Source organism: Gracilinanus agilis, chromosome 1, assembly GCF_016433145.1.
Source record: "Gracilinanus agilis isolate LMUSP501 chromosome 1, AgileGrace, whole genome shotgun sequence".
Lineage (NCBI taxonomy): Eukaryota > Metazoa > Chordata > Mammalia > Didelphimorphia > Didelphidae > Gracilinanus > Gracilinanus agilis.
This window is the reverse complement of record NC_058130.1, coordinates 200,839,838-200,863,351: the sequence shown is the minus strand read 5'-3', so window position 1 is coordinate 200,863,351 and position 23,514 is coordinate 200,839,838. Positions and strand designations below refer to the sequence as shown.

Here is a 23,514-nt window from a genome sequence, read left to right as displayed (position 1 = left end):
CCTTTTTTCCCTCCCTCCCTTCCTTCCTTCCTTCCTTCCTTCCTTCCTTCCTTCCTTCCTTCCTTCCTTCCTTCCTTCCTTCCCTTTCTCCCTTCCTCTCTTCCTCCCTCCTTCCCTCACTCCCTCCCTTCCTTCTTCTTTCTTTTTATTTGTTCTTTAGGCCTCAGGCAATTTCAAGATTTCACATATAGGGAGGAACACTCAGAAATATAGATGTAGGGGATAAAAGGTGGGCAAAGAAAGAGAAAGTCTGTGTTCCTTGAGGGCAGGAACTGTTGTGATTTTGTCTTTGTATCTCCAGTGCCTCTCATAGTGCCACCAAATAAAGAGGACCTAAAAGTGAACTTGTTTTGTATTTTAGGGTGTTGGTGTTAGGAGAGGTGACAAGGCCTAGCTAGGACTTTTCTGTCACAAGAATCCTTCTTGTTCTCATAGAGAAGATGAGCAAGGAGTGGTCACACTTTTGGCTGCACACAGGTTATTCTTAGCAGCTTTGGGAAGGCATTACTGATCTATTGGAGTCACTGTCCTAGATGCCTGTATTAAAAATGCCTTTCTATAGGTCTACCTATGTTGGTGGTGCTCCAGCTTTGGTTGAACACACTCTATTCTGTGACCCTCAAAAATGGGAAATTGAGGGAGCATTGATTTCCTACGAAATTCTAAGCATTATCTCAGGTACTGTGTCACCTTAGTTATTGCTTTTGTTCAGAAATGTTCAACTCTTTCTGACCCTCTTTTGATGCTTTTTTTTTTTTTGCATAGATACTGGAGTGATTTGCCATTTCCTTCTCTAAATCATTTTAAAGATAAGGAAACTGAGGCAAACAGAGTTAAATGACTTGCCCAGGGTCATACAGCTACAGTAAGTATTGGAGGCTGTATTTGAACTCAGAAAGATGCCTTCCTGATTCCAAGCCCAGTGTTCTATGCACTTCTTCACCAGCTGCCCTCCTGTGACCACAGACAGGTCATTTAATCTTTCAGAGCCCCAGGCAACATTTTAAAACACAGACAATTCTTTAAGTTACAGACAGATGGCTGATCTACATTGGTGAAAGGAAGTTTCTACATAAAAAAAGCAGAAATATTAAACTCATCCTTTCTCAATAACAGTGCAATAAAAATTTTAATCAATCAGAGGCATTTGAAGATTTAAAACTTAAATAACTGATGAGTCAAAGAATAAATCATAAAAGCAAGGGCTGATTTTATCAAAGAAATGAAAACAATATACTAAAACTCTTGGGCTAAAGTGGTTATTAGGGAAGAACTGATATCTTTAAACACTTTCAATAAAAAATAACAGATCGATGAATTATGCATTCAGCTAAAATGAGGAAAAAGTAAATGAAAACAAAAAACAGAAATTCTGAGAATCAAAGAAGAAAGGTAATAGGATGAAAGAAAAAAATCCATTGAACTGATAAATAAAATTAACTTTAAAAATTAAAATATACCACTACCTAATATCATCTAGAAAGACAGGAAAACCAAATTGTCAATATAAAATTTTTATTAAGGAGAATTCACAAAGAATAAAGAGTAAAGGAAATTATTATAAGCTATTTTTCCCAATCACATAATAGTAATAGCTAACAGTTATATAGTACATACTATGTGCTGGCACTGTGCTAAGTTCTTTTTTTGGTTTAAAAACCTTTTGATGCCTTCTGTTTTAGAATCAATATTGCCTGTCAGTTCCATGGCAGAAGAATGTTAAAAGCTAGGCAATTAGGGTTATGTGGCTTGCCTTCCTTTGCACAGCTTGGAAATATCTGAGGCCATTTTTGAACTCAGGACCTCCCATCTCCAGGTCTGGCTCTTTATCCTAAGCTCTTTACAATTATTATCTCATTTGATCTTTACAACAATTGTGGGAGGTAGAGGCTATTATTGTCCTCATTTTGCAATTAGGGAAACAGTGAAACAGAAATTAAGTGACTAGTTCTGGGTCATCCAGCTGGTAAGTGTTTGAGGCTAAATTTGGACCCAGGTTTTCCCAAGTCCTTGGGCAGCTTAGTGGTGGAGTGGATAGAGTCCTGGCTTGGAGTCAGGAAGATTCATATACCTGATTTCAAATCTGACACTTCCTAGCTGGGTGACCCTGGGCAACTCACTTCACCTTGTTCACCTAAGTTCCTCATCTATAAAATAAGCTAGAGAAGGAAATACAAGAATACTCCAGTACCTTTGCCAAGAAAACCCCAAGTGGAATCATGAAGAGTTGGACATGACTGAAACAATTAAACAACAACTTCCTAACGTTAGGCTTTATCTACTGTGCCACCTAGTTGTCCAAAGTTGATCACTAAAATGAAATGATGTAATATTTTAAAAACTATAAAATATCTAGATTTATAGAATAAAAAGCCAAAAATATAAATAATCCAATTTTAGGAAAAAATCAAATAAGCAATAAATGAATTCCTGAAGAGAAAACCAAAACCAAACCCTAGCACTATATAGACTGTGTTAAGTGAATTTGATCAAATATCCAAAGAACAATTCAATTGCAATATTATATAAATTATTTATAAAAATGAAAAAGGAATTAATCTAGCCACATTCTAAGAGATGAGTGTGGTCTTGATACATTAAATAGAAAGAGACAAAACAGAGAAAGAAAACTATAGACAATATGCTTAATGAATATTAAGGGAAATATTAAAATATTTATTTATAGCAAAGAAGCCACAGAAACATATGAAAAATATTATATTGCTATTTAGAGCTTGTATTTCTGTGAGTAATAGGGAACTGGTTCGTACTAAAAAAAACTATAAACACAACAGATTTTATTAATAATAAAAATGACAAAGACTCTTACATTAATATGTGCAGAAAAAACTTTCAAGAACATACTTTTTTGGTATTAAAAACACAAAAAAGCATAGGAGGAAATAGATCATTTACCAATATGGTAAATAGCATCATTCAACCAAGAGCTTCCCCAATAAGAACAAAGAGAGCAAGGACATCAATTGAAACCACTATTATTTGGCATAATTCCAGAAAAATATATCTGTAGTAATGATAATACAAAATGAGAAGACCAAGGTAAAAAAGAAACCAATTTTATGCTCTTTGCATAAATTATGATGATTTACTTAGAAAACCCTAAAGACTCAACTAAAAATTGAAATCTTTAGTAACTTCAGAAAATAGAATATAAAATAAAGCTATAAAAATTACTGGCTTTTCTGTACATTAATAGTAAAGCAAGAAGGAAGAGATAGAAAAACTCTTCCCTTCAAAATGGCTACAAAATGTCTAAAATGTCTCTGAGTGTTTACCTTTCAAGACTTCCACAGAAGGGTAGCTAGGTAGCACAGTGGGTAGAGCACTAGGCCTGGAATTGGGAGGATTTGGATTCAAATCTGACCTTAGTGACCCTAGATTTGTGCCCCTGGGCAAGTCACTTAACTTCTTTGACTAGCCTTTGCTACTCTCCTGTCTTAGAACTGACACTAAGACAGAAGATAAGGATTTAAGAAAAAAGACTTACACAGGAATTATATGAATATGATTATAAGATTTTTTAAATATAGAAATGTTATAGTTCAGTGGTCTTCAGTCATGTTTAACTTTTTGTGACTCTATTTGGGGTTTTCTTGGCAAACATACTGTAAAGGTTTGTTATTTTCCTTTTCTAGCTCATTTGGTAGATGAGGAAACTAAGGCAAACAAGATTAAGTGACTTGCCCAGGGTCACACAGCTCGGACGTATCTGAGGCCAGATTTAAACTCAGGCAGATGAGAGTTCCTGACTCCAGGCACTACACTCTATTCATTTTACCTGTCACCAAGTGCCTATGGAAACATAGACAGACTAAAATAATTTGAGAAAAATTAATTGCTTATAGATTGGGCTATTCGAGTATAACAATAGTGGTAATACTACATAAATTAAGTATCATATCACACAACCAAAGAAAACTAAAAACTAGACAAAATCCCCCCAAATTTTATAGAACTTGGAAAATAATAAAAATTCTTCTATTTTTTATAAAATATTAATTATTTCAAGGAAAATAATGAAAAAAGTGAGAAAAGGGGGCCTACTTCAAGTTATTCTATTAAGCAGTACTCATGAAAAATATTTGGTACTACTTAAAAATTGGTAAGTTAGCCAGTGAACCTGATAAGGTACACAAGAAGCAATATAGGACAGTGGAAAGAATTCTGAATTTTGAGTCAGATATCTGAGTTTAAATCCCTTCTCTGTTACTTACTATTATCTGGGTGACCTTGAGTAACTCACATTCCATCTCCAGGCTTCAGTTTCTTCGAATCTAAAGTTAGAAGGCTGGGCTGGATGACCTCTAAGATCTCTCCCAGCACTGACTCAGTGATTGTGTGATTTAGAAGTAAATAAATGCTATCATTTTTGTTTTGTTTGTTGTCCAATCATTTTAGTTTTGACTGACTCACTGTCATATCATTTGTGGTTTTCTTAGCAGAGATGATGGAATAGTTTGCCATTTCTTTTTCCAGCTCATCTTATAGATGAGGAAACTGAGGCAGAGTTAAGTGACCTACCCAGGGTCACACAATCAGTAAAAGTGTCTGCAGCAAGATCTGAACTAAAAAAGATTAGTTTTCCTCTTTCTGGTCTAGCACTTAATCATAGCATCACCTAGCCGAGTATTCATGAAATCCGAATCCTCTAACTACTGCAGTAAGAATTTATTATTCAAAAATCTTCTGGAAAAGTTTCACAGAAATTAGATTGAAACCAGCATTTTACACTATATATTTCAATAAGCTCCAAATGGATATATGATGTAGGTAGAAAGAGTCATGTCATAAATGAATTATAGGAGGAGGGAAGAACATGTAATTTATTTTTTATATCTAGGGAAAGCATTCTTAACCAAATAAGTGAAGGAGAGGATCACAGAAGAGAAAATGGATAATTTTAATGACCTAAAATGGATAGAGTTGTACATAAACAAAATCAATAAAGTTCAAATTAGAAGGGAAAAGGTTTTCTGGGAAAACATCTTTGTATCAGACTTCTCTGAAAGAGGTCTGATATTTAGGGTATAGAGAATGATTAAACAATATAAAAATTAGAGCTATTCTTCACTAGGTAGTGTTCAAGGGATCTGAACAGCCAATTCTTCGAAGAAGAAATGCATACTACCACCAACCAAATGAAAAAAAATGCTTCATCACTAGTAATAAGAGCCAATCCCAAATGGCTTTGATAATTGGCAGCAATTGCATCTTTAAACCTCAAAGCATAGAATAGAGGGAGCATGACTAGAAAGCAGTGAGTGTGGAAAAGGCCAAGGATCTTGATTAGCCTGAATGTAGACTCCATAAGAGAGAATAAATACTATTATGTAGTATCCTTAAAAGCCAACAGCCTTTTATTAGGCACCTGCTATGTACTGGGCATTGGATTAAGCTTTTACAACGGTATCTCATTTGATTCTTACACCAACCTGGGATGTAGCGTTATCATTATTTTTATTTTATAGTTGCAGAAATTGAAGCAGAAAGAATTAAAGTTGGGGCAGCTAGGTGGTTCAATGGATTGAAAGCTGGTCTAAAGAGATAGGAGGTGCTAGGTTCAAAATAGTCTCAGATACTTCCTAGCTTTGTGGTCCTGGACAAATCATTTAATCCCCATTGCCTTCCCTCTACTGCTCTTCTGCCTTGGAACCACTACACCGTATTTATTCTAAGATGGAAGGTAAGGGTTTAAAATTTTTTTAAAGAAAAGAATTAAAGTGACTTGCCCAGGTCACACATCTAGGAAGTATCTGAAGCTGGATTTGAATTTAGGTTTCCCTTTGTACAGATGAGGATCCTAGAAACTATGCCTCAATTGAAGCAACTGGGAGGTTCATAAAGGTGAGAAGAATTAGGGAGTAGGTGATAATAGCTAAATACTTCACAGGCTGCCATAAATTAAAGGAATTAAATTTATTTTGGAGGTTTCCACAGGAACAAGAGAAGGAATAACAGTAGAAAGTAGCAGAGTTGGACACAATGAAAAGAATGGATTCCTAAAAAAAATGCAATTGTCCAAGGTGGAATAGGATGCCTCAAAAGAGATTGGGCTTATCATGATTAGAGGTCCTCAAATGGAGGCTGGATGGCATCCCATCAGGGTTGTTGCCAGAGACAGATACATGTTAGGCTAGGTAACCTTTGAGACACCTTATACTTCGGAGATTCTATAATTTATTGATTAGAAAAACAAATCACTTTCTCAAAGGCATTGTCTACACTTGGGGTTCTTAACCTTTTTAATATCATGGTGTCTTTACTACTAATTACTGCTAATGTCTTTAGTAGTCTGGTGATATCTAAGAGCACCTTCTCAGAATAATGTTTCTAAATAATTGAAAGAAATCTTAAATTCCAATCAGGGGTTAGTAAAAACAAGGGCATAATTTTTCACCATCCAAATTCATGGACCCCTCTCCCTGTGAAATCTATCCATTGACCTCATGGACTCTCCTGGCTTTTTATTCATTTCTGACTGATGCTTCTTTCCCTTTAACTTTTTTCCTCTTTCCACCTCCTAACAAAATCCTACCTTTGGCTTTCTGTTCTTTTCTTCAGCCCAGGGTCAGACTCCCATTTTTGACATTCCCCTGTCTCTTCTACCTTCCCTCCAGGAATTTTTCCCTCTCTATCTACCCTTTCTGATTTATGGCATGAGCTCTTCTACAGGATGCCACTTTTGAGGACTCTATATTTTTGTATGCATTCTAGAATCTTCTTTTTGTGATTAGTGTGCCATCACCATATCACTTGCTTTTAGATTGGAGCTAGAGCTAGTGCAAGGCAACTGGGGGCTTTGCTCTCTATGGTGTTAAGCTAATAAGGGCTGGTTTTCCTTCTTGGGTAGTTCTCTGTTGGTCCCCTGTAACATGACATCTGGGAGATCCATGGCTTAATGCTTATTTGTTTCATGTTTTCACCCTACTTTTGGGGGTCAAGGGAGACTACTGATGCTCTTTCTGCCAGGTTCCTGTCCCTGTACTTGCCATCTTCTCTTGAGGCTTAGGCTGTGCCTTCCATTTTACAACTTCATCTCAAAAGTGGTTTGCATGAAAGCCATGAAAATGACAGCAATCAAGATGAAGATTTTTACATTGAAGATAGGAGCCTGAAGCTTTGCCATGCCCTAGGTAGGGTCTTCTTTTGCCCGACTTGTCTCCCTCTCCACCCCTACCCCATGATTGCCCCACATTCCAGAATTCCTAGTTACAACTTTGCTTCAGCTCTGTCAATTTTTTCCGCTGTAGCTCTCTATGCTCCTCTTTTCTCTCTCCCTTCTCCCTTCTCTAGAAGAATACTTGCTTCTGAAAGTTCTTCCTTCTGGTCATCTTGTTCATGCTTGACTTCTAAGGTTGAGGCAATTGAATCTCCCAGAGGTTTGCCAATGACAAAAGTGACAAAAGGCACAACCCTACTATTGTCCATTGCCTACCAGCCAATAGATAACAACCACATTTCATGAACCAAATTCACAAACAACAGCAACACTGGTACCCTAGGGGTCTGAAAGAGCTCTTGTGTTTCTCTGAGTCCACAACTTAACACAAAGGCATGTTTAATCCGTGGGAGAAAATCTGGGGCATTGTTGAATCAGAGTATGCCACTGAGTTAAAAAAAATCAAATCAACTGAGCTTACTTTTCAAAATGTATTTATCATTTTCTTGAAAATTTTAAAAAGAATTTTCATTCATCCAGTAACAAATGCTGTATTTATACCTTTCTTACCTGTACCAGATTCCATCCTTTGAGAGACTCAGCAATGATGGATGTGACTGAGGGGCAGACTCCTCCAAATACCATGAGGTGATTAGGCCCGTATTTTATTGCATCATAGAAGGCTTTTAACCCTTTTGCATTGTCACACTGGAGAAAGCAAAAAAAAAAAAAAAAAAAGAAAAAGAAAAAGAAAAGAAAGAAAGAAAAAAGAGAGAGAAAGAAATTAGTATTAGAAGTAATTCTCCTGGCCACTACCAAGAACAATACATTGGAACAAATACAAAATTCTTTCCATTTGACTGGATTTTGCATAGAACTGCTCATGAAACCTTGAGTCCTGATGGAGAGATGGAGGTCTGATATGAATATCAATCAATATTAAAAAATATCAAATAGCTAAATTTTTTCTTTGATTTCCTCGGCTTCTCATTCAGCCACTGTCTACTTCACCCAATTTAAACTTTCCTTCCATCTCATAACTTCAATGCTCCTTAGAAAATTCTATTCTTCTTGTATACCTCAAGTATATGACAAACTCATTTGTACCAAGATATTAGGTAATTAATGTTTAGCCCCTTGTAGGAATTATCTACATTTCAAAAGTAGCATTTTTGGAAAGGGCAAGGAAGGGAATGAGGAGGAGGAAGACAGTTCTTATTTTCTTCAGTATGTCAAGCACCCAGAAAATCTTTGTAGACAACATTAATAGAGTAACTAAATAAACATCTTTGGTGGGTAACCCTCTGGTAATAAACCTTTGTGCACTTAGCTACATTTCGGATATACAACACACACTCAAAGCTTTCCCAGTCTGGTAAAATCTGTCATAGTGTATTAACATAGCCTTTGGGCATCTGCGGTCACCTCCATGCCACCAAGAAGCATGGGTCAGTGGAGGTTCACCTCCATCTTTCAATATTTGTTAAATAATAAAATCACTACTTTAACTGCTAGGAATACAAAGAGGAATGGGCAAGTTTCTACCCATAAAAACTTATGATTTCTTTGATGAAGGGGCAACTGGGTAACTCAGTGGATTGAGATCCAAGCCTAGAAATGAGAGGTTCTGGATTCAAATGTGACCTCAGATACATCCTAGCTGTGTGATCCTGGGCAAGTCACTTAACCCCCATTGCCTAGCCCTTACTGATCTTCTGCCTTGGAATCAATACACAATATTGATTTTGAGATGGAAGGTATAGGTTTTATTTTTTTAATAGTAATACTTTCCTTGAGGAGACAAGTCATACACATAAAAATAATAATAATAAATGGTTGGATAGAATTAATCACATTTAGATGACACATACCAGTTGTCTCCAATTCAAATAGCTGACATCTTTTTTCAGTTAATAGTCCTTTGTACTATTCATTGCTTAAGTCTTTATTTCTCTCCACAGAGACATCACTCTAAGTACATATTAATCTGGCATAGGGTTCTATGCGCTAAGTTGTGGGGATGCAAAGACAGCTCTCAAGGAGCTTACAGTCTAATGGGAGAGACAATTTGAAAATATGATATACTATCAATGGGAAATAATCAACAGATTATTTTCATTAGTGTTTGAGTGGATTAGGGGAGGCTTCTTATTGATGGATGTTTAACTTGGGCTTGAAGAAAAGATAGGGAATTCAGGAAGAGGGAGAGTGTAGTTATCCCTTGCTATATCATAGTGCATGATATATCGGGCTTATTGGGGCTTCACTGTATCATGGATTTAATATATATATATATGCATATACATACATATATATTTCTATATTATATAATTCTATATCTTGGAGTTACACTTATCACAGCACACTATTGGCTGATGGAATGAAAAGCGACCAATCATAGCTTCTGTATCCTTGGCACTGATTGGTTCAGTGATTATAGGTTAATAAGTGTGTAGAAAAGGTTTATAGAAGAGCAGGAAGGGTTTATAAAGCCTTAAAAATCTATATAAATAATAAAATAAATATAACACTACTTCACAGATTTTTCACCTATGAGGGGTCTCTGGAATGTAACTCCCGTGACAGGTGAGGGATCACTGTACTGGAAAGGCATTGTGGGGACAGCCAGTGAAAATGCATAGTCCAGTGATGCAGGAATATCCTTTTTGGAGAACAATGAGGAAGCCCTCATTGGATTATAGTATCCCTGAGAAGGAACAAGGAATAAGAAAGCCTAGAAAGGTAGAAAGGTAGGAGAGGGTCAGATGATGAAAGGGCTCTGAAAGACAGAGGATATTCCATTTGATCCTTGAAATAATACAGAATGTTGGACTTTATTAAATAGGGGAGTAATATGGCCAGACCTGCATTTTAGGAAAATCATTAAGTCAGCTGAGTAGAAGATGGGCTGAAGTGGAGAGAGCCTTGAGCCAGAAAGACCAATCAAAAATGCTACTGCAGGAGGTCCAGGCAGGAAGTGATTAGGACCTGCACCATGTGGTGGCAATGTTAAAGGAGAAAAGGGGACGTATTCCAGAGATGTTATGAAGATAAAATGGACAGGATTTGGCAACAGATTTTATAGGATGGTGATGAGGAGAGGGATGATGGAGGGATATGAGAGAGAATGAAGAGCCAAGGATGATGCCAAGGTTTTGAGGCTGGTTGACTAGGAAGATGGTGGTGTTCCTCACAGTAATAAGAAATTCAGCAAGAGAACAGGGCTTGGTGGGGGAGATAGTTAAGTTTTAGACATAATGAGTTTAAGATATTCATATGATATACAGTTTGAGGTTTCCAGTAGACAGTAGTAAATATGAGTCTGGAAGTTAGGAAAGAGGTTAGGGTTGGATAAGTAGGAATCATCAGCATAGAAATGATTCTTGAATACATGGCGGCTAAAGAGATCACTCAGTTAAACAGCATAGAGTGGGGGCAGCTGTGGGGCTCAGTGGATTGGGAACTGGCCCACAGAGATGGAAGGTCCTGGATTCAAATTTGACCTCAAACACTTCCTAGCTGTGCAACCCTGAGCAAATTACTTAACCCTAATCACCCTGTTCTTCTGCCTTAGAATCCATACTTAACATGGATATAGATAAAATCCAATGGAGATAGATTTTAAAAGAAAGAAGGGAAGACTGGGAAGGGGATTCACTGAGCTCTCTTATATAAACAATAGAGTTTATGTCTCTCTCATCGAGCCCCATTTAAAAATTTTTAAAAATTTTTAAAAATTTTTTATTTTAAAATTTTAATTTAATTTAATTTTTATTTTTTTAATTTAATTTGTTTTTTTTAGTCCCTTTTAACTCATGTTAATACCATCCTAAGCTAGGTCCTCATCACTTCTCATTTTGACCCACTCAGTTAACTCCAGTGCTCCATTTTACCATCAGGAACAATGAAAACTCTTTCCTGCCTGGCATTTAAAGCAAGTCATTTAACCTCTTCCTACCTCAGTTTCCTCAACTATAAAATGGGAATAATAATAGCACCTACTCCTCCGGGTTGTAGTGACCATCAAACAAGATAATAAATTTACAAGATGCTTAGGACAATGCTTAGGGGCATTGCAAGTACTTGATAAATGCTCATTTCCTTCCTTCCCTATCTTTTTTCCCCTCCACCCCTTCCTTAACTGATCATGGTGGCAGCTAGGTGGCTTAGTGGATAGAGACTCAGGACTGGAGTCAGGAGGTCCTGGGTTCAAATCTGACCTCAAATACTTTCTAGCTGGCCCTGGGCAAGTCACTTAACTCCAGTTGCCTAGTCCTTACCATTCTTCTGCCTTGGAACTGATACTTAGTATAAATTCTAAGTCAAAAGGTAAAGATTTTTTTATAATACTCCCCCCAATTTGAGCATAGATGAATTTGAAGCACATATATAAATATTAAGATTATTGTATCACAGAAATGTTTTACGTTTTTTTATTCTTAAATTTTAAATTAGGTAAATTTAACCTCCCCCCATCTCTTTCAAGACTTCTGTGGGCTATCTCTTCAGGTAATGAGTTCCTTATCACTCAAGTATCCAAAAGAAGCTATTTGATTGATCATCAGTGGTATTGTAGGGGGAATTCTGAATCAGTTTAAGATGGATGGATTACATAGTAACAGCTAACATGCATGTACATTAGAAAGCATAAACACACATTATCTCTTTTGAACCTTGTGTGATAAGTATTGCATTATGGTCATAACCATTTTGCAGATAAGAAAATATGGACATGGAGAGGCTTAGTAATTCATCCATGGTTACATAGCAACTTAGTATTTTTTCACATTTCAGATTTCTTCAAATGCAGAGTTCTCATGATGCCAAGACCACCACTTTCTCACTACACCATGTTGTAAGATTCCACAGGGGTCAGACTTGGAGGTGGGAAGTTCTGGGTTCAAATCTGGCCTCAGACTCTTCTTAGCTGTGTAACCCTAAAGTAGTCACTTAACCCCAATTGCCTAGCCCTTACTGCTCTTCTGTCTTGGAACCCATACTTAGGATTAATTTTAAGACAGAAGATAAGGGTTTAAAAAAAATTCCACTGAGAGGCGGGAGGCAATTCCATCTGGTTTTGTTTTTGTTTTCTTTGTGGGTCACTGGCCCTTAAGAGAAAAGAAAACAAAAAACAAAAACAAAAACAAAATCTTCATTTTTGTTACCATAGAGCTGAATGTAACAGAAGTTTATTCTTTAATCCTGTTTCTGAGTCCAGTTGATTGGATTGACTTTTATTGAATTACCTTTAATAAAATTCCATGAATTACTTTCAGCTCGTTTTCCTATCTGTGGCTCAGGACAATTCCAGTAAATTGCCATGAGATGATACAATATTAATAAGAGTCAGACACATTAATATTGATGCTAATCATTCCCTCTTCTCCCTCCCCAAAAGCTAAGCATTACTCTTAGCCTGAAAGATCTGGAAAACTAAGCAAAGGCAAAATAGAATTCAGCTTGTGCACCTTGGACAGCCCAGAGACCCCCAGGCAGATGGGAGCCCCTGCCACAGCTTTATCTCTCCTCATCCTGCATCACCTACAAATAGGGATAAATCTTTCTTTGGCAGCACGATCATCTCTCTCTACATTCTCTATTGCAATACAAACTTCCTCGGTGTATTGTTCACAGCAATCTTCTCTCTCTTCCACTTCATAGCATCCCTTCCTCAGCTTGTGACTATCCTACAGATTGTTAGAATTGCAGTAAAGCTATACATTATGGATGAATACTGATTTTATATATATATATATACATATATATATATAAACACACAGAGAGAATATGACTATATCCATGAGATATGGATATAGATAAAGTCTATTTCTGGCCTAGAACTGTGAATTCATCAATGTAGGGGGAAATCAATCAATCAATAAGTCTTTTATTAAGGACCTACTATGTGTCAGGGCTAATGTTAAGCTCTGAAGATACAGAGAAAGGCAAAAGACAGTCTCTGCCCTAGAGAAGCTCACAATTGATTGGATCTAAGTTCTTGGTATGGACGTTTATTCCATAGATGCAAATAAGCAACTTCTCCATAATTTGGTCTCAGAATGATGCTTAGGGCTCTGAGAGGCCATGTGATAGCCTGTTATCACACAGCTAGTATATGCAGAGGCAAGACACAAACCCAGGCCTTCTTGACACCAAATCTGACACTATACCTATTATGTTACCATATTTCTCTAGGTATGTAATATATATCTTCAACAAATAGGTAAAATGAGTTTAAAAGGGGGTTAAACATTGGTAAAAAAAATAGGTAAAAAATAAGGAATTACCTCATATTTGCTTAATATTTTATGTATTAAAGCACTTGGAATAAGAATTTCTTTGAATTCCCTTTACCTTTCTGAATGAGTTCTGATGTAGGAAACAATCAACAAATATGGAATAGAGTTGAAGTAAAATATAGACACATTAATAAATTATTTCTTATTATATATTTTTATATACTGTTCATAATGTATAACCCAGTGGAATTGCTTGTCAGCTCCGGGAGGTGGGAGGGAAGAGGGGAGAGAGAGAACATGAATCATGGAACCATGGAAAAATCTTTTAAAACAAATAAATAAATAAATGTTTTATTTTAAAGAAGGAAAAAATTATATAGTGTTCATACTCTAAACATGAGATCTTTGTCCAGTACCTGAGTGGGTATATTAATGATTTTATATTTATATTTATTTATCATGTGTATACATATATACATATGGGGTAAACACACATATAAAATATGTATCTATATCCATAAGCTATATCATAAACCTACAAACACACATACAATATACACACACACTTCTTGCATATATGGATATATCATAGGGGGCAGCTAAGTGGCTCAGTGGATAGAATTCTGAGTTGAGAGTCAGAAAAACCTCTTTTATAAAATGAGTCAGAACAGAAAATGGCAAACCACCCAATATCTTTGCCAAGAAAATCCTATGGACTGTATCAACATGCTGTGGTCTAAGGCTCCACAAAGAACTGGAGAGGACTGAACAACTGAACAACAATACATATCAAAATTCAAACTAAACCAATGTAACCAAGATTAGAAGGGAAACAAAAACTGGGAAGAATTTTATAGCAGGTGTCTCTTACAAAGGCCTCATTTCTCAAATAGATAGAGATCAGAGTCAAGTTAATAATACGAACTATTCTCCAAATGACAAATGGTCAAACGATAAGAACAGACAGTTTTCACATGAAGAAATTAAAACTCTCTTCAGTCACATAAAAAAAAAATGTTCCAAATCACTACTGACAAGGAAAATGCAAACAACTCTGAGGTAACACCTCATGCCTATCAGACTGACTAATATGATAAAAAGGAATATGATAAATGTTGGATGGGATAGGGTAAAACTGGAACACTAATACAGTGTTGGTGGAGTTGTGAATTGGCAAAACCATTCCAGAGAGCAATTTGGAACTACAACCAAAGGGCTATAAGTTTGTGCAAAAATCCCTTTGACTCAGCAATACCACTCAGGTCTATATCCTAAAGAGATCAAAGATAGGAGAAAAGGACCTACTTGTACAAAAATATTTATAGCAACTCTAATTTGTGGAAGCAAAGAGCTCTAAACTGAAGTGTTGTACATCCATTGGGGAGTGGCTGAACAAGCTGTGGTATATACTTGCAATGAGATACTATTGTACTATAAGAAACAACAAACAAGAAGATCACCAAAAAATCCTGGAAAGACTTATATAAAGTGATGCAAAATGAAATAAGTGGAAGAATGTTGTGCACAGAATCAGCAATGAAGATCAACTGTGAGCATCTTCACTACTGTCAACAACGCAAGGATCCAGGTCAGTTGTAAGGACTCATGACAAAAAAGGTTATCCATCATCATAGAAGGAACTGACAGAGTCTAAATGCTGATGGAAGCATGCCATTCTTCACTTTATTTCCTCTGTGATTTTTTCTCTTGTGTAAATGGAATGTGTCTTGTTTCACAACATGATGAGCATGGAAATATGAATTGGATGATAACACATGTACAGCATATCATATTATCTGCCATCTTGGAGAGGGGGAAGGAGTGAGGAGGGAGAGAATATGGATCACAAAATGTCAGAATATGACTATTAAAAATTGTATGGGAGGCACAGCTAGATGGCTCAACGGATAGACAGCCAGGCTTGAAGACGGTTCAAATCTGACTTCAGACACTTCCTAACTGTGTGATCCTGGGCAAGTCACTTAACCCCCATTGCCTAGCCCTTACTGCTCTTCTGTCTTGGAACCAGAACACAATATGGATTCTAAGATGGAAGGTGAGAGTTTTTTAAAAAAACTATGTCAATATGTAAAAAAAAATTTTAAAAACAAAAACAACCCCTCCCCACCTCAATATATATATAAGGCCACATAGCATAGTGGATTGGATGGCTTTGGGAAAAAATGATCATGATTCAAGTTTACCTTTGACATATACTAGTTATAGGCAAAACTTTTAACCTCTCGGGGCTCCCAGGGAACTCTAAGATCACAAATTAGATAAAAGTAAGTCATCAGCATCTCTGGAAGGAATTCCCAAACTGGAGTTTCTCACACTGACAAAATCACAAGAATGAATCCTGAAAAATATATCTAGACCTAGAACATATTATAAGTGAATTATTACATGTATGCAATCATTATAGTTACATGTTATATAAAATGTGTATAATAAAAGATTACATAAGGTAAAGATATTCAGTGTGACTATTTTTCTTCCTTTCTCTACTTTTTCTGTTCTTGGAGGTGACTGACAAAGTTAGAGCAGGGCCAGAGACTAGCCAATTACTTTGCCTTAATTCATATGATTGGGACAATGGTTTCTTGCTGACTACAATTTGAAAAGCAATTGAATTTGAAGCCTTCACAAGTGAATTTTCAACTAATAAATACATTTTAAAAAGAATTCTTTTGGCATTTCAATGTGAGAACAATTCATTTGAATAAGTTGATTGCTTTATTTTCAGAATCTGAATGTTTTGTCTTTAAATGTCAAGACAGCTTCAAGCTTTTGTTCTACAGAACAACTCTGCCAGTGACACACTATGGTCTTGGCAAACTCTCTTTTGATAGAGGCCAAATGAAGATCCCAATTTTTAAATAATCAGCATTATACCTCCAGACAAAATGTAATCTTGTCTTTTTTTTTCCTAGGCAGAGAATCAAATTCTGCTACATTTTTATTGTCAGGCATCGGCAAATGGAAGTGTTTGATTCACCGTTATTTTGGCAGAAAAAAAGAGCATAAGAAAATGCCACTTGAATTTTTCCCCTCATTTATTTTGAAAATCTCCCTTACTGTTCAATAGTAGTTATGCTGATAATAATGGCTGACATTTATATAACACTTTTTAAAGGCTTACTTTGCATACCTTATTTCATTTGATCCTCATAACAACCCTGTTAAAATCAAAAGAATATACTGAATAAATCTTTAAACAAATGACTCTAATAATTAAAATAACTCCAGAGTGACTAAAATGAAGTATCTTCTACCACCTGCTACTGGTGATTGACTGTGAATTCAATTCAATTCAAGGTATATTAATTAGATATCTATTAGGGGCAGCTAGGGGGCTCAGTGATAGAGCCAGATCTAGAGGCAGGAAATCCTGGGTTCAAATCTGGCCTCAGACACTTCCTAGCTGTGTGACTGTGGGCAAATCACCTAACCCCAGTTGCTTATCCCTGACCACTCTTCTGCCTTGGAACCAATATTTAGTATTGATTCTAAGACAGAAGGTAAGGGTTTTTTTTAAAAAAATACCTTTAGTATGTGTTAGACAGAGAATTTTAATAAGAAATGACTTCTCTACTAGCTTAGTTGGGGCATATCTTAATTTTAGATGCAGAAGTGATCTTAAGAAAGGGATCATCCAACCATTATTTTCCACAGAAGGGAATTATGCTCAAAAGAGGTGAGAGAGGGGGATTGAACGAGTGGCAGGCCAAGTTGCTGGAGGAAGCAGGAGGGAAACAGCCAGAAGGACCAAGCTAGCTTTGGCCAGAAGAAGGGCCGCCACTTCCTCAGAGACAGAAGTAAGGGAGGAGATGTGCAAAAGGAGATTTGTGATGTGGAGTGGAGAAAACAAAGGAAGAAGGTCTCAATAGAATAGCCTCCATTTTCTCATGAAAAGGAGACCAGAATCTCTGCTAAGGGAAGAGTCTGATGAGACATTAAGGGCTTGACAATCAAAGTCAAGATTTGGAGCAACTATCCAGGAGAGAGAGCTGAAGAGCCAAATCTGAATGTCTTAACCTATGCAAGCATTCAACAGCCTGATGCACAAGATATTTGTAATTATGCATATACCGTTGATGTCAATTTTTTTTAAGAATTTGAATTGGGCTTTAAAGGATGGGAAGAAATCCAACAAGGTCATCTGGTTTGGGAGGGAAGGAAACCTGTTTTATATATTGGAAATAGAATCACAAAGGCAGAAAACGATGATATCCATTAATTAACAAATATTCATTAAGTGCTTATTACATGCCAGTCGCTGTGATAGGAAAGGGGATAGGAAAAGAATGAAGTGGGGCAGCTAGGTGGCTCAATAGTTAGAGCACCAGGCCTGGAGGTTCTGGGTTCAAATCTGGCCTCGGACACTTCCTAGCTGTGTGACCCTGAGCAAAACACTTAGCCTCAGTTGGCTAGCTCTTACCACTTTCTTGCCTTAGAACTGATATTCATTGATTCCAAGACAGAAGGTAAGGGCTTAAAAAAAAAGGAAAAAAGAATGACCCAATTCCTATTGGAAAGGAGCTTACCTTCTTTTGGGGAGGAGATTATAAGTACATTTAAGACTATATAAAACATAAATATACATAATACATATGTAATAATAATACATAATAAATACAAATATATACAAAGTAATTAAATGCAAGGTAGATTGGGAGGGAGGACGCTAGGAGTTAAAGGATCTGGAAAGACTTCATGAAAACAGGTGTGTCTTAAAAGATGACAGAGGTTGGGGTTGCTCAGTGGTTAGAGAGCTAGGACTAGAGATGGGAGGTCCTCGGTTCAAATCTGGCCTTAGACATCTCCTAGCTATGTGACCCTGGGCAAGTCATTTAACCCCCATTGCTTAGCCCTTACAGCTCTTCTACCTTGGAACCAATATTCAGGATTGATTCTAAGGTGGAAGGTAAAGGTCTTTTTTTTTTTTTTTTTTAAGGAAGATAAAGACTCTCTGAGGAAGAGGTATGGAGAAAGTGCATTCCAGACATTAAGGATGACCAGTGAAAAAACACAAGGTTATATAGCATTGTATGTGAGGGACAGTGAGAAGACCCATTTGCTTGGATGATAAAATGGTGGTGGTAGTGGTGGTGGTGGTGGCAGTAATATCCACTGAAAATGGAAAGTTATGTTGAGACCTGGTTGTAGCTTTTAAAGCTAAACGGAATTTATACTTTACACTTTTAAAGATAAAGTTTAAAGGCAATATATTTATTGTACAATGTACATGTGCAGAGAATCATTTATTAGAAAAGTCAACAGCTTTCCTTTTGGAAAAAAAAAATCACCACTGCCTCTGTTGTGGAAAATCCATAAGAAATTAGATGTTGGAGAAAGAGGAAAGGTAAAAATCACCCAGAACTGATCCTGGTGAGAGTTTTAGACTTATTCAGGCTGTTGGGACAGATTGACCCAAAGCAGAATTGATTCCCTTCTCACTCATTCTTTCAGATTTCAGAAATGAAGGGTGGTTAGACTGTGCTTTGTAAGAAATATCAGACCCCCTTCCTGGTTTTTGAAATAAAAGTGAAATTCCTGGTGTGCTGAGCCTTTGAAAAACAGTAGAGCTCACGTAGGGGAGATTAGAGAACAGAGTTCCCCATAACTTGCTTTGTTGATCGAAGAACAAGACTTTTGGGGGCATTTTCTTTCCTGTGTTTCATGCGGGAAGTCTCGAGCCACATAGTCTCCCCACAAGTAGGTTTGGTCAGTTGTGAACAGAATTATATTTAAAAGCTAAACAGAGTTTATATTTGACACTAGAGAAGGGCACTGGAGTTGATTAAGTAGGAGACTCAATGATCAGATCTGTGTTTGGGAAACATTACTTTGACAGTGATGGCTAGGATGGACTGGAATGTAGAGAGACATGAGGCAAAGAGGCCAGTTGGAAGGTTTTTCCATAAGGCTAGCAAAGAAGCAAAGAGTGCCTGGCTAGGTTGGATCTAATATAGTTCAAAGTAAGCACCTTGAGGGCAGGGACTTGGGCGTTTCTGTTTTTTTATACTTGGCACCTAGTACAGTATCTTGCATAAAAGTGAAAAAACATTTATTGAACTGTGAATAGGATAATGAACAATCTTTTTTAAACAATATGTTTTACGGATATCTTTTGTTTTTAATCATCATAATTTCCCCCAGTATCTCTCTTCCTTCCAGAGGGTCACCTCATATAACAATTGTATTTTGAGGAAAAAAATAAGAGGAAAAAAATCAGCAAAGTTGATCAATGCGTCAAAAGAGTTAGAAAACATGTCCATTGTACAGCACTTATAGGCTCCGACTTCTGCAAAGGGACAGCATTGGGGTATCTTCTCACATCTCTTCTTTTGCTTGATGAATGCATTTTGACTAACTAAAATCTTTTCAGTCATTTCCCAGTTGTGTACAATTTGTGACCCTATTTGGAGTTTTCTTGGTAAAAATATTGGAGTGGTTTGCCATTGCTCTCTAGCACATTTCACAGATGAGGAAATTGTGGCAAACAGGGTTAAATTATTTGCCCAGAGTCACAGAGTTAGTGTCTGAAGCTATATTTGAACTCAGGAAAATGAGCTTTCCTGACCCTAGGTCAGCACTCTATCTTATCCAAATGAGTTCTTGAAAATCTAGTTAAATGTTTCTCCAAACTATTTTCTCTTTGGAATATATCTAGTCTAGAAATATAAAGAGTATAAATGCTGATCTAGAGCATGGAATATCACTGGAAATAAAGAAGAACGTAGCACATTTTGAAACAAAATAGAGGAAATTTAGTCTATTCTCTTAATTTAAAACAACAGTAAATAAATAAGTTGGTATATAATTTAATATTTCAAAAATTAAGTGTAATATATGCATGACCCTATCTAAGACATATTTCTACTATTATCCCTTTTTTAGCTTCATAAGTGGTCATCCTCTCCGAACCTGCGTGTTTGCCTTTCGAGTTTCACTTCTGGCATGAATTTATACAATCTGTAAGTTTGCTTTTAATGATAATTTCCAAAACTTTAATCTCTGGAGTTTACTGAGCAAATTATATCTGACGTCTATTTTTTTTCCTGCCAGTTTTATTTTTCTCATTCCCTTTCCTTGATTTGGTGTTATTGTTTTGTTTTCCTTCTCTGACTTCCTTTTCTTAATCTATAAAATTATGATATACTTTGTTGTTATTGCTCAGTTATTTTCAGGCACGTCTGACTTTTTGTGACCCTTTTATGGTTTTCTTGGCAAAGATATTGGAGCAATTTGCCATTTCCTTCTCCATTTCATTTTCCAGATGAGAAAACTAAGGTAAACAGGGTTAAGTGATTTGCCTAGGCTCATGTAGCCAGTAAGTGTCTGAGACTGGATTTGAACATAGGCCTTCCGGATGCCACTGCACCACCAGATGATCTTAACTGGGTCTTTGAGCTCTAAATCTAAGAACTTATAAGAGCTTATTTATTAGGATACCTATGTTTCAGCATATGTTTATGCCGTTTTACTATATTTGTGCTAGTATTGATTTTTGTGATCTTTGCCAAATTTGATGGATATGAGGTATTATTTGGAAGTTGAATTAATTTGTAGTTCTATAATTTAATAAAGAGTTTAACATTTGGTTATTATTAGTTGTGATTCCTTTTTTGAGAACACCCTGTTCATATGCTTTATGAAGTAGAAGATAACTTTTATAATTACTTATTTGATCAGTCCTTTATGATTTTGGATATATTTAAGTCAGAAATTAATTTTGCAAAGATCTTCCCCCTTGTCTATATTTTCTTCTTTTTGTAGATGTATTGATTTTTGTTGTATGAAAACTTTTATTTTTATATCATCAAATTCAAATATTATGTCTCTTATAATACCTTCTAAGTTGTAGATGGTTAAGAAAATTTCTCCTCTCCACAGCAGTGAAAAATATAATACTTCATTATACTCTTTTTAAAAAATGATGTGCCTTTTTATAGTTAGATAATTGTTCTCTTTGATGTTTATCGTGTTGAATGGAGTAAGGTGAAGGTCTGTTCCCATTTGCAGTCAAACTATTCTATCCAATTATTCTAATGATTTTTCCTGAATAATGAATTTCCCCCTCAGATTTTTATGATCTTGGGTCTCACTAACAGTAGTCTACTATATACATTTAGTTCTGAATCATGATCAGAAAATCTATTGTGATAGACTATTTTTCAGTTTTTAACTTTTGTATCAAATAGTTGTAATAAGCATAGCTTTCTAGAATAATCTGAAATCTGATTGTACAAGCCTCCTTCCTTCTTTTTATACAGCTACACACACACTAAATGGTTTCCTGTCATATATTCAACCATTTGTTTTCCCATTTCTTCATCTGATTCCTCACTGTTGCCTGGGGGTAACCCTGAGTTCTCTATGGCCATGCCAGTTGACCACAAGTTCCTTCAACTCTTATCCTGCTGGAAAGACTTCCAATATGGATCTGGTATGGATATGCCTGTCATCAAAGGACCTGTCTAGCACATTAAGGAGAGGCTTATCACCAGAGTGGCCAAAGGATTGTGACATTTTTTTGGCCAATGAAAATCTTAAGGATACCTCACTGCATTGTAAAGAAGTTGTGGTCTGCAACAAAAGAAAACACACACACAGATAACACAAAATCAGAGACTTCTAAAGTACTGAAGCCATATTCTTTCATATGAATTTTGTTACTATTTTGTCAAATTCTAAAAAGTATTAAGAACAACTCCTATAGCAAATTAGGGGCTACTGTCCAAAAATCAGTCTAAGTGCACAAAAGGCCACTATGCATAGGTTGGCACTTAAACATTTTAGGTGACCATCAGTCCTATGGAACTCCTTCTTGCCTCTGAAGCAATAGTGCCAGAACGGCAGGAAAAAGAGAATAAGGTGCTAAGAATCACCTAACACCCTTAAAAGATTGACCTGTTGTTATGCCCAGTTCCTGGTTACTGAGACTGGTGTATGCTCTGAAGTGGCCACATTATTGAAATTTGTACTGGATTGTTTTATAAGAAATGATAATCAAGATGATTTCAGAAAAAGCTGGAAGGTTTTGCAGAAACTGATGCAGAACAAAATAAGCAGAACTAGGAGAGCATTGTACATACTAACAGCAATATTAGATGATGATTATCTGTGAAAATTTGGCTACTCTCAGCAATGCAATGATCTGGGAGAAACCTGAAAGACATGATGGGGAATCTTATTCACCTCCAGAGAAAGAACTGTAGGAGTTGTCTTTTACATTAGTGTATTTATGGTTTTATGTTGGGTTTTTGGTTATGTATGATGTGGCTCTTACAACAATGACTAATATGGAAGTGTTTTGCATGATAATAAAAATGGAAAAAAGAAACATGATTGAGGTATCTAGGTGGCTCAGTGGATAGAGTCAAGCCTAGAGTCAGGAGGAGCTGGGTTCAAATTTGGCCTCAGATACTTCTTAGCTGTGTGACTCTGAGCTAACCCCAACTGCCTAGCCCTTACAGCTCTTCTGCCTTGGAACTTGGAAGTGATCCTTAGTATTGATTCTAAGAGAGAAGGTAAGGTTTAATTAGAGACAGAGGCAGAGACAGACAGCGAGAGACAGAGAGAGACTGAGAGACAGAGAGCTAGAGACTGAGGAGAGAGACAGAGATGGAGAGAAAGAGGAGAGAGACAGACAGAGATATAGAGACAGATACAGAGACAGACAGAGACAGAGAGGAGAGAGAAGAGACAGAGAGACAGAGGCAGAGAAAAAGAGGAGAGAGACAAAGAGAGAGAGAGAGAGAGAGAGAGAGAGAGAGAGAGGAGACAGAGGGAGAGAGACAGAGACATAGAGATAGATACAGAGACAGAGAGAGAGACAGAGACAGAGAAGGAGAGAGAGAGACAGAGAAAAAGAGAAGAGAGACAAAGAGAGAGAGAGAGGAGAGACAGAGGGAGAGAGACAGACAGAGACAGAGAAAAAGAGAGACAGAGAGTCAGAGACAGAAACAGAAACATAAACATAAAGAGACAGAGACAGAGAGCTAGAGACAGAGGAGACAGAGAGAGAAAGAGAGAAGAGACAGAGATAGACAAAGACAAAGATGAGAGAGGAGAGGAAAGGAGAGGAGA

At 36.6% G+C, this 23,514-nt stretch overlaps 1 protein-coding gene across 1 annotated transcript in view; it reads right to left on the bottom strand.

The window, feature by feature from the left end:
• Positions 1–23,514, bottom strand: part of GABBR2 (gamma-aminobutyric acid type B receptor subunit 2) — an 871,636-nt gene that overhangs the window by 642,784 nt on the left and 205,338 nt on the right. Inside the window, exon 2 of the mRNA XM_044678625.1 lies at positions 7,751–7,888. Coding sequence (XP_044534560.1) covers positions 7,751–7,888 — 138 coding nt within the window. The remainder of the gene's footprint in view (positions 1–7,750; positions 7,889–23,514) is intronic.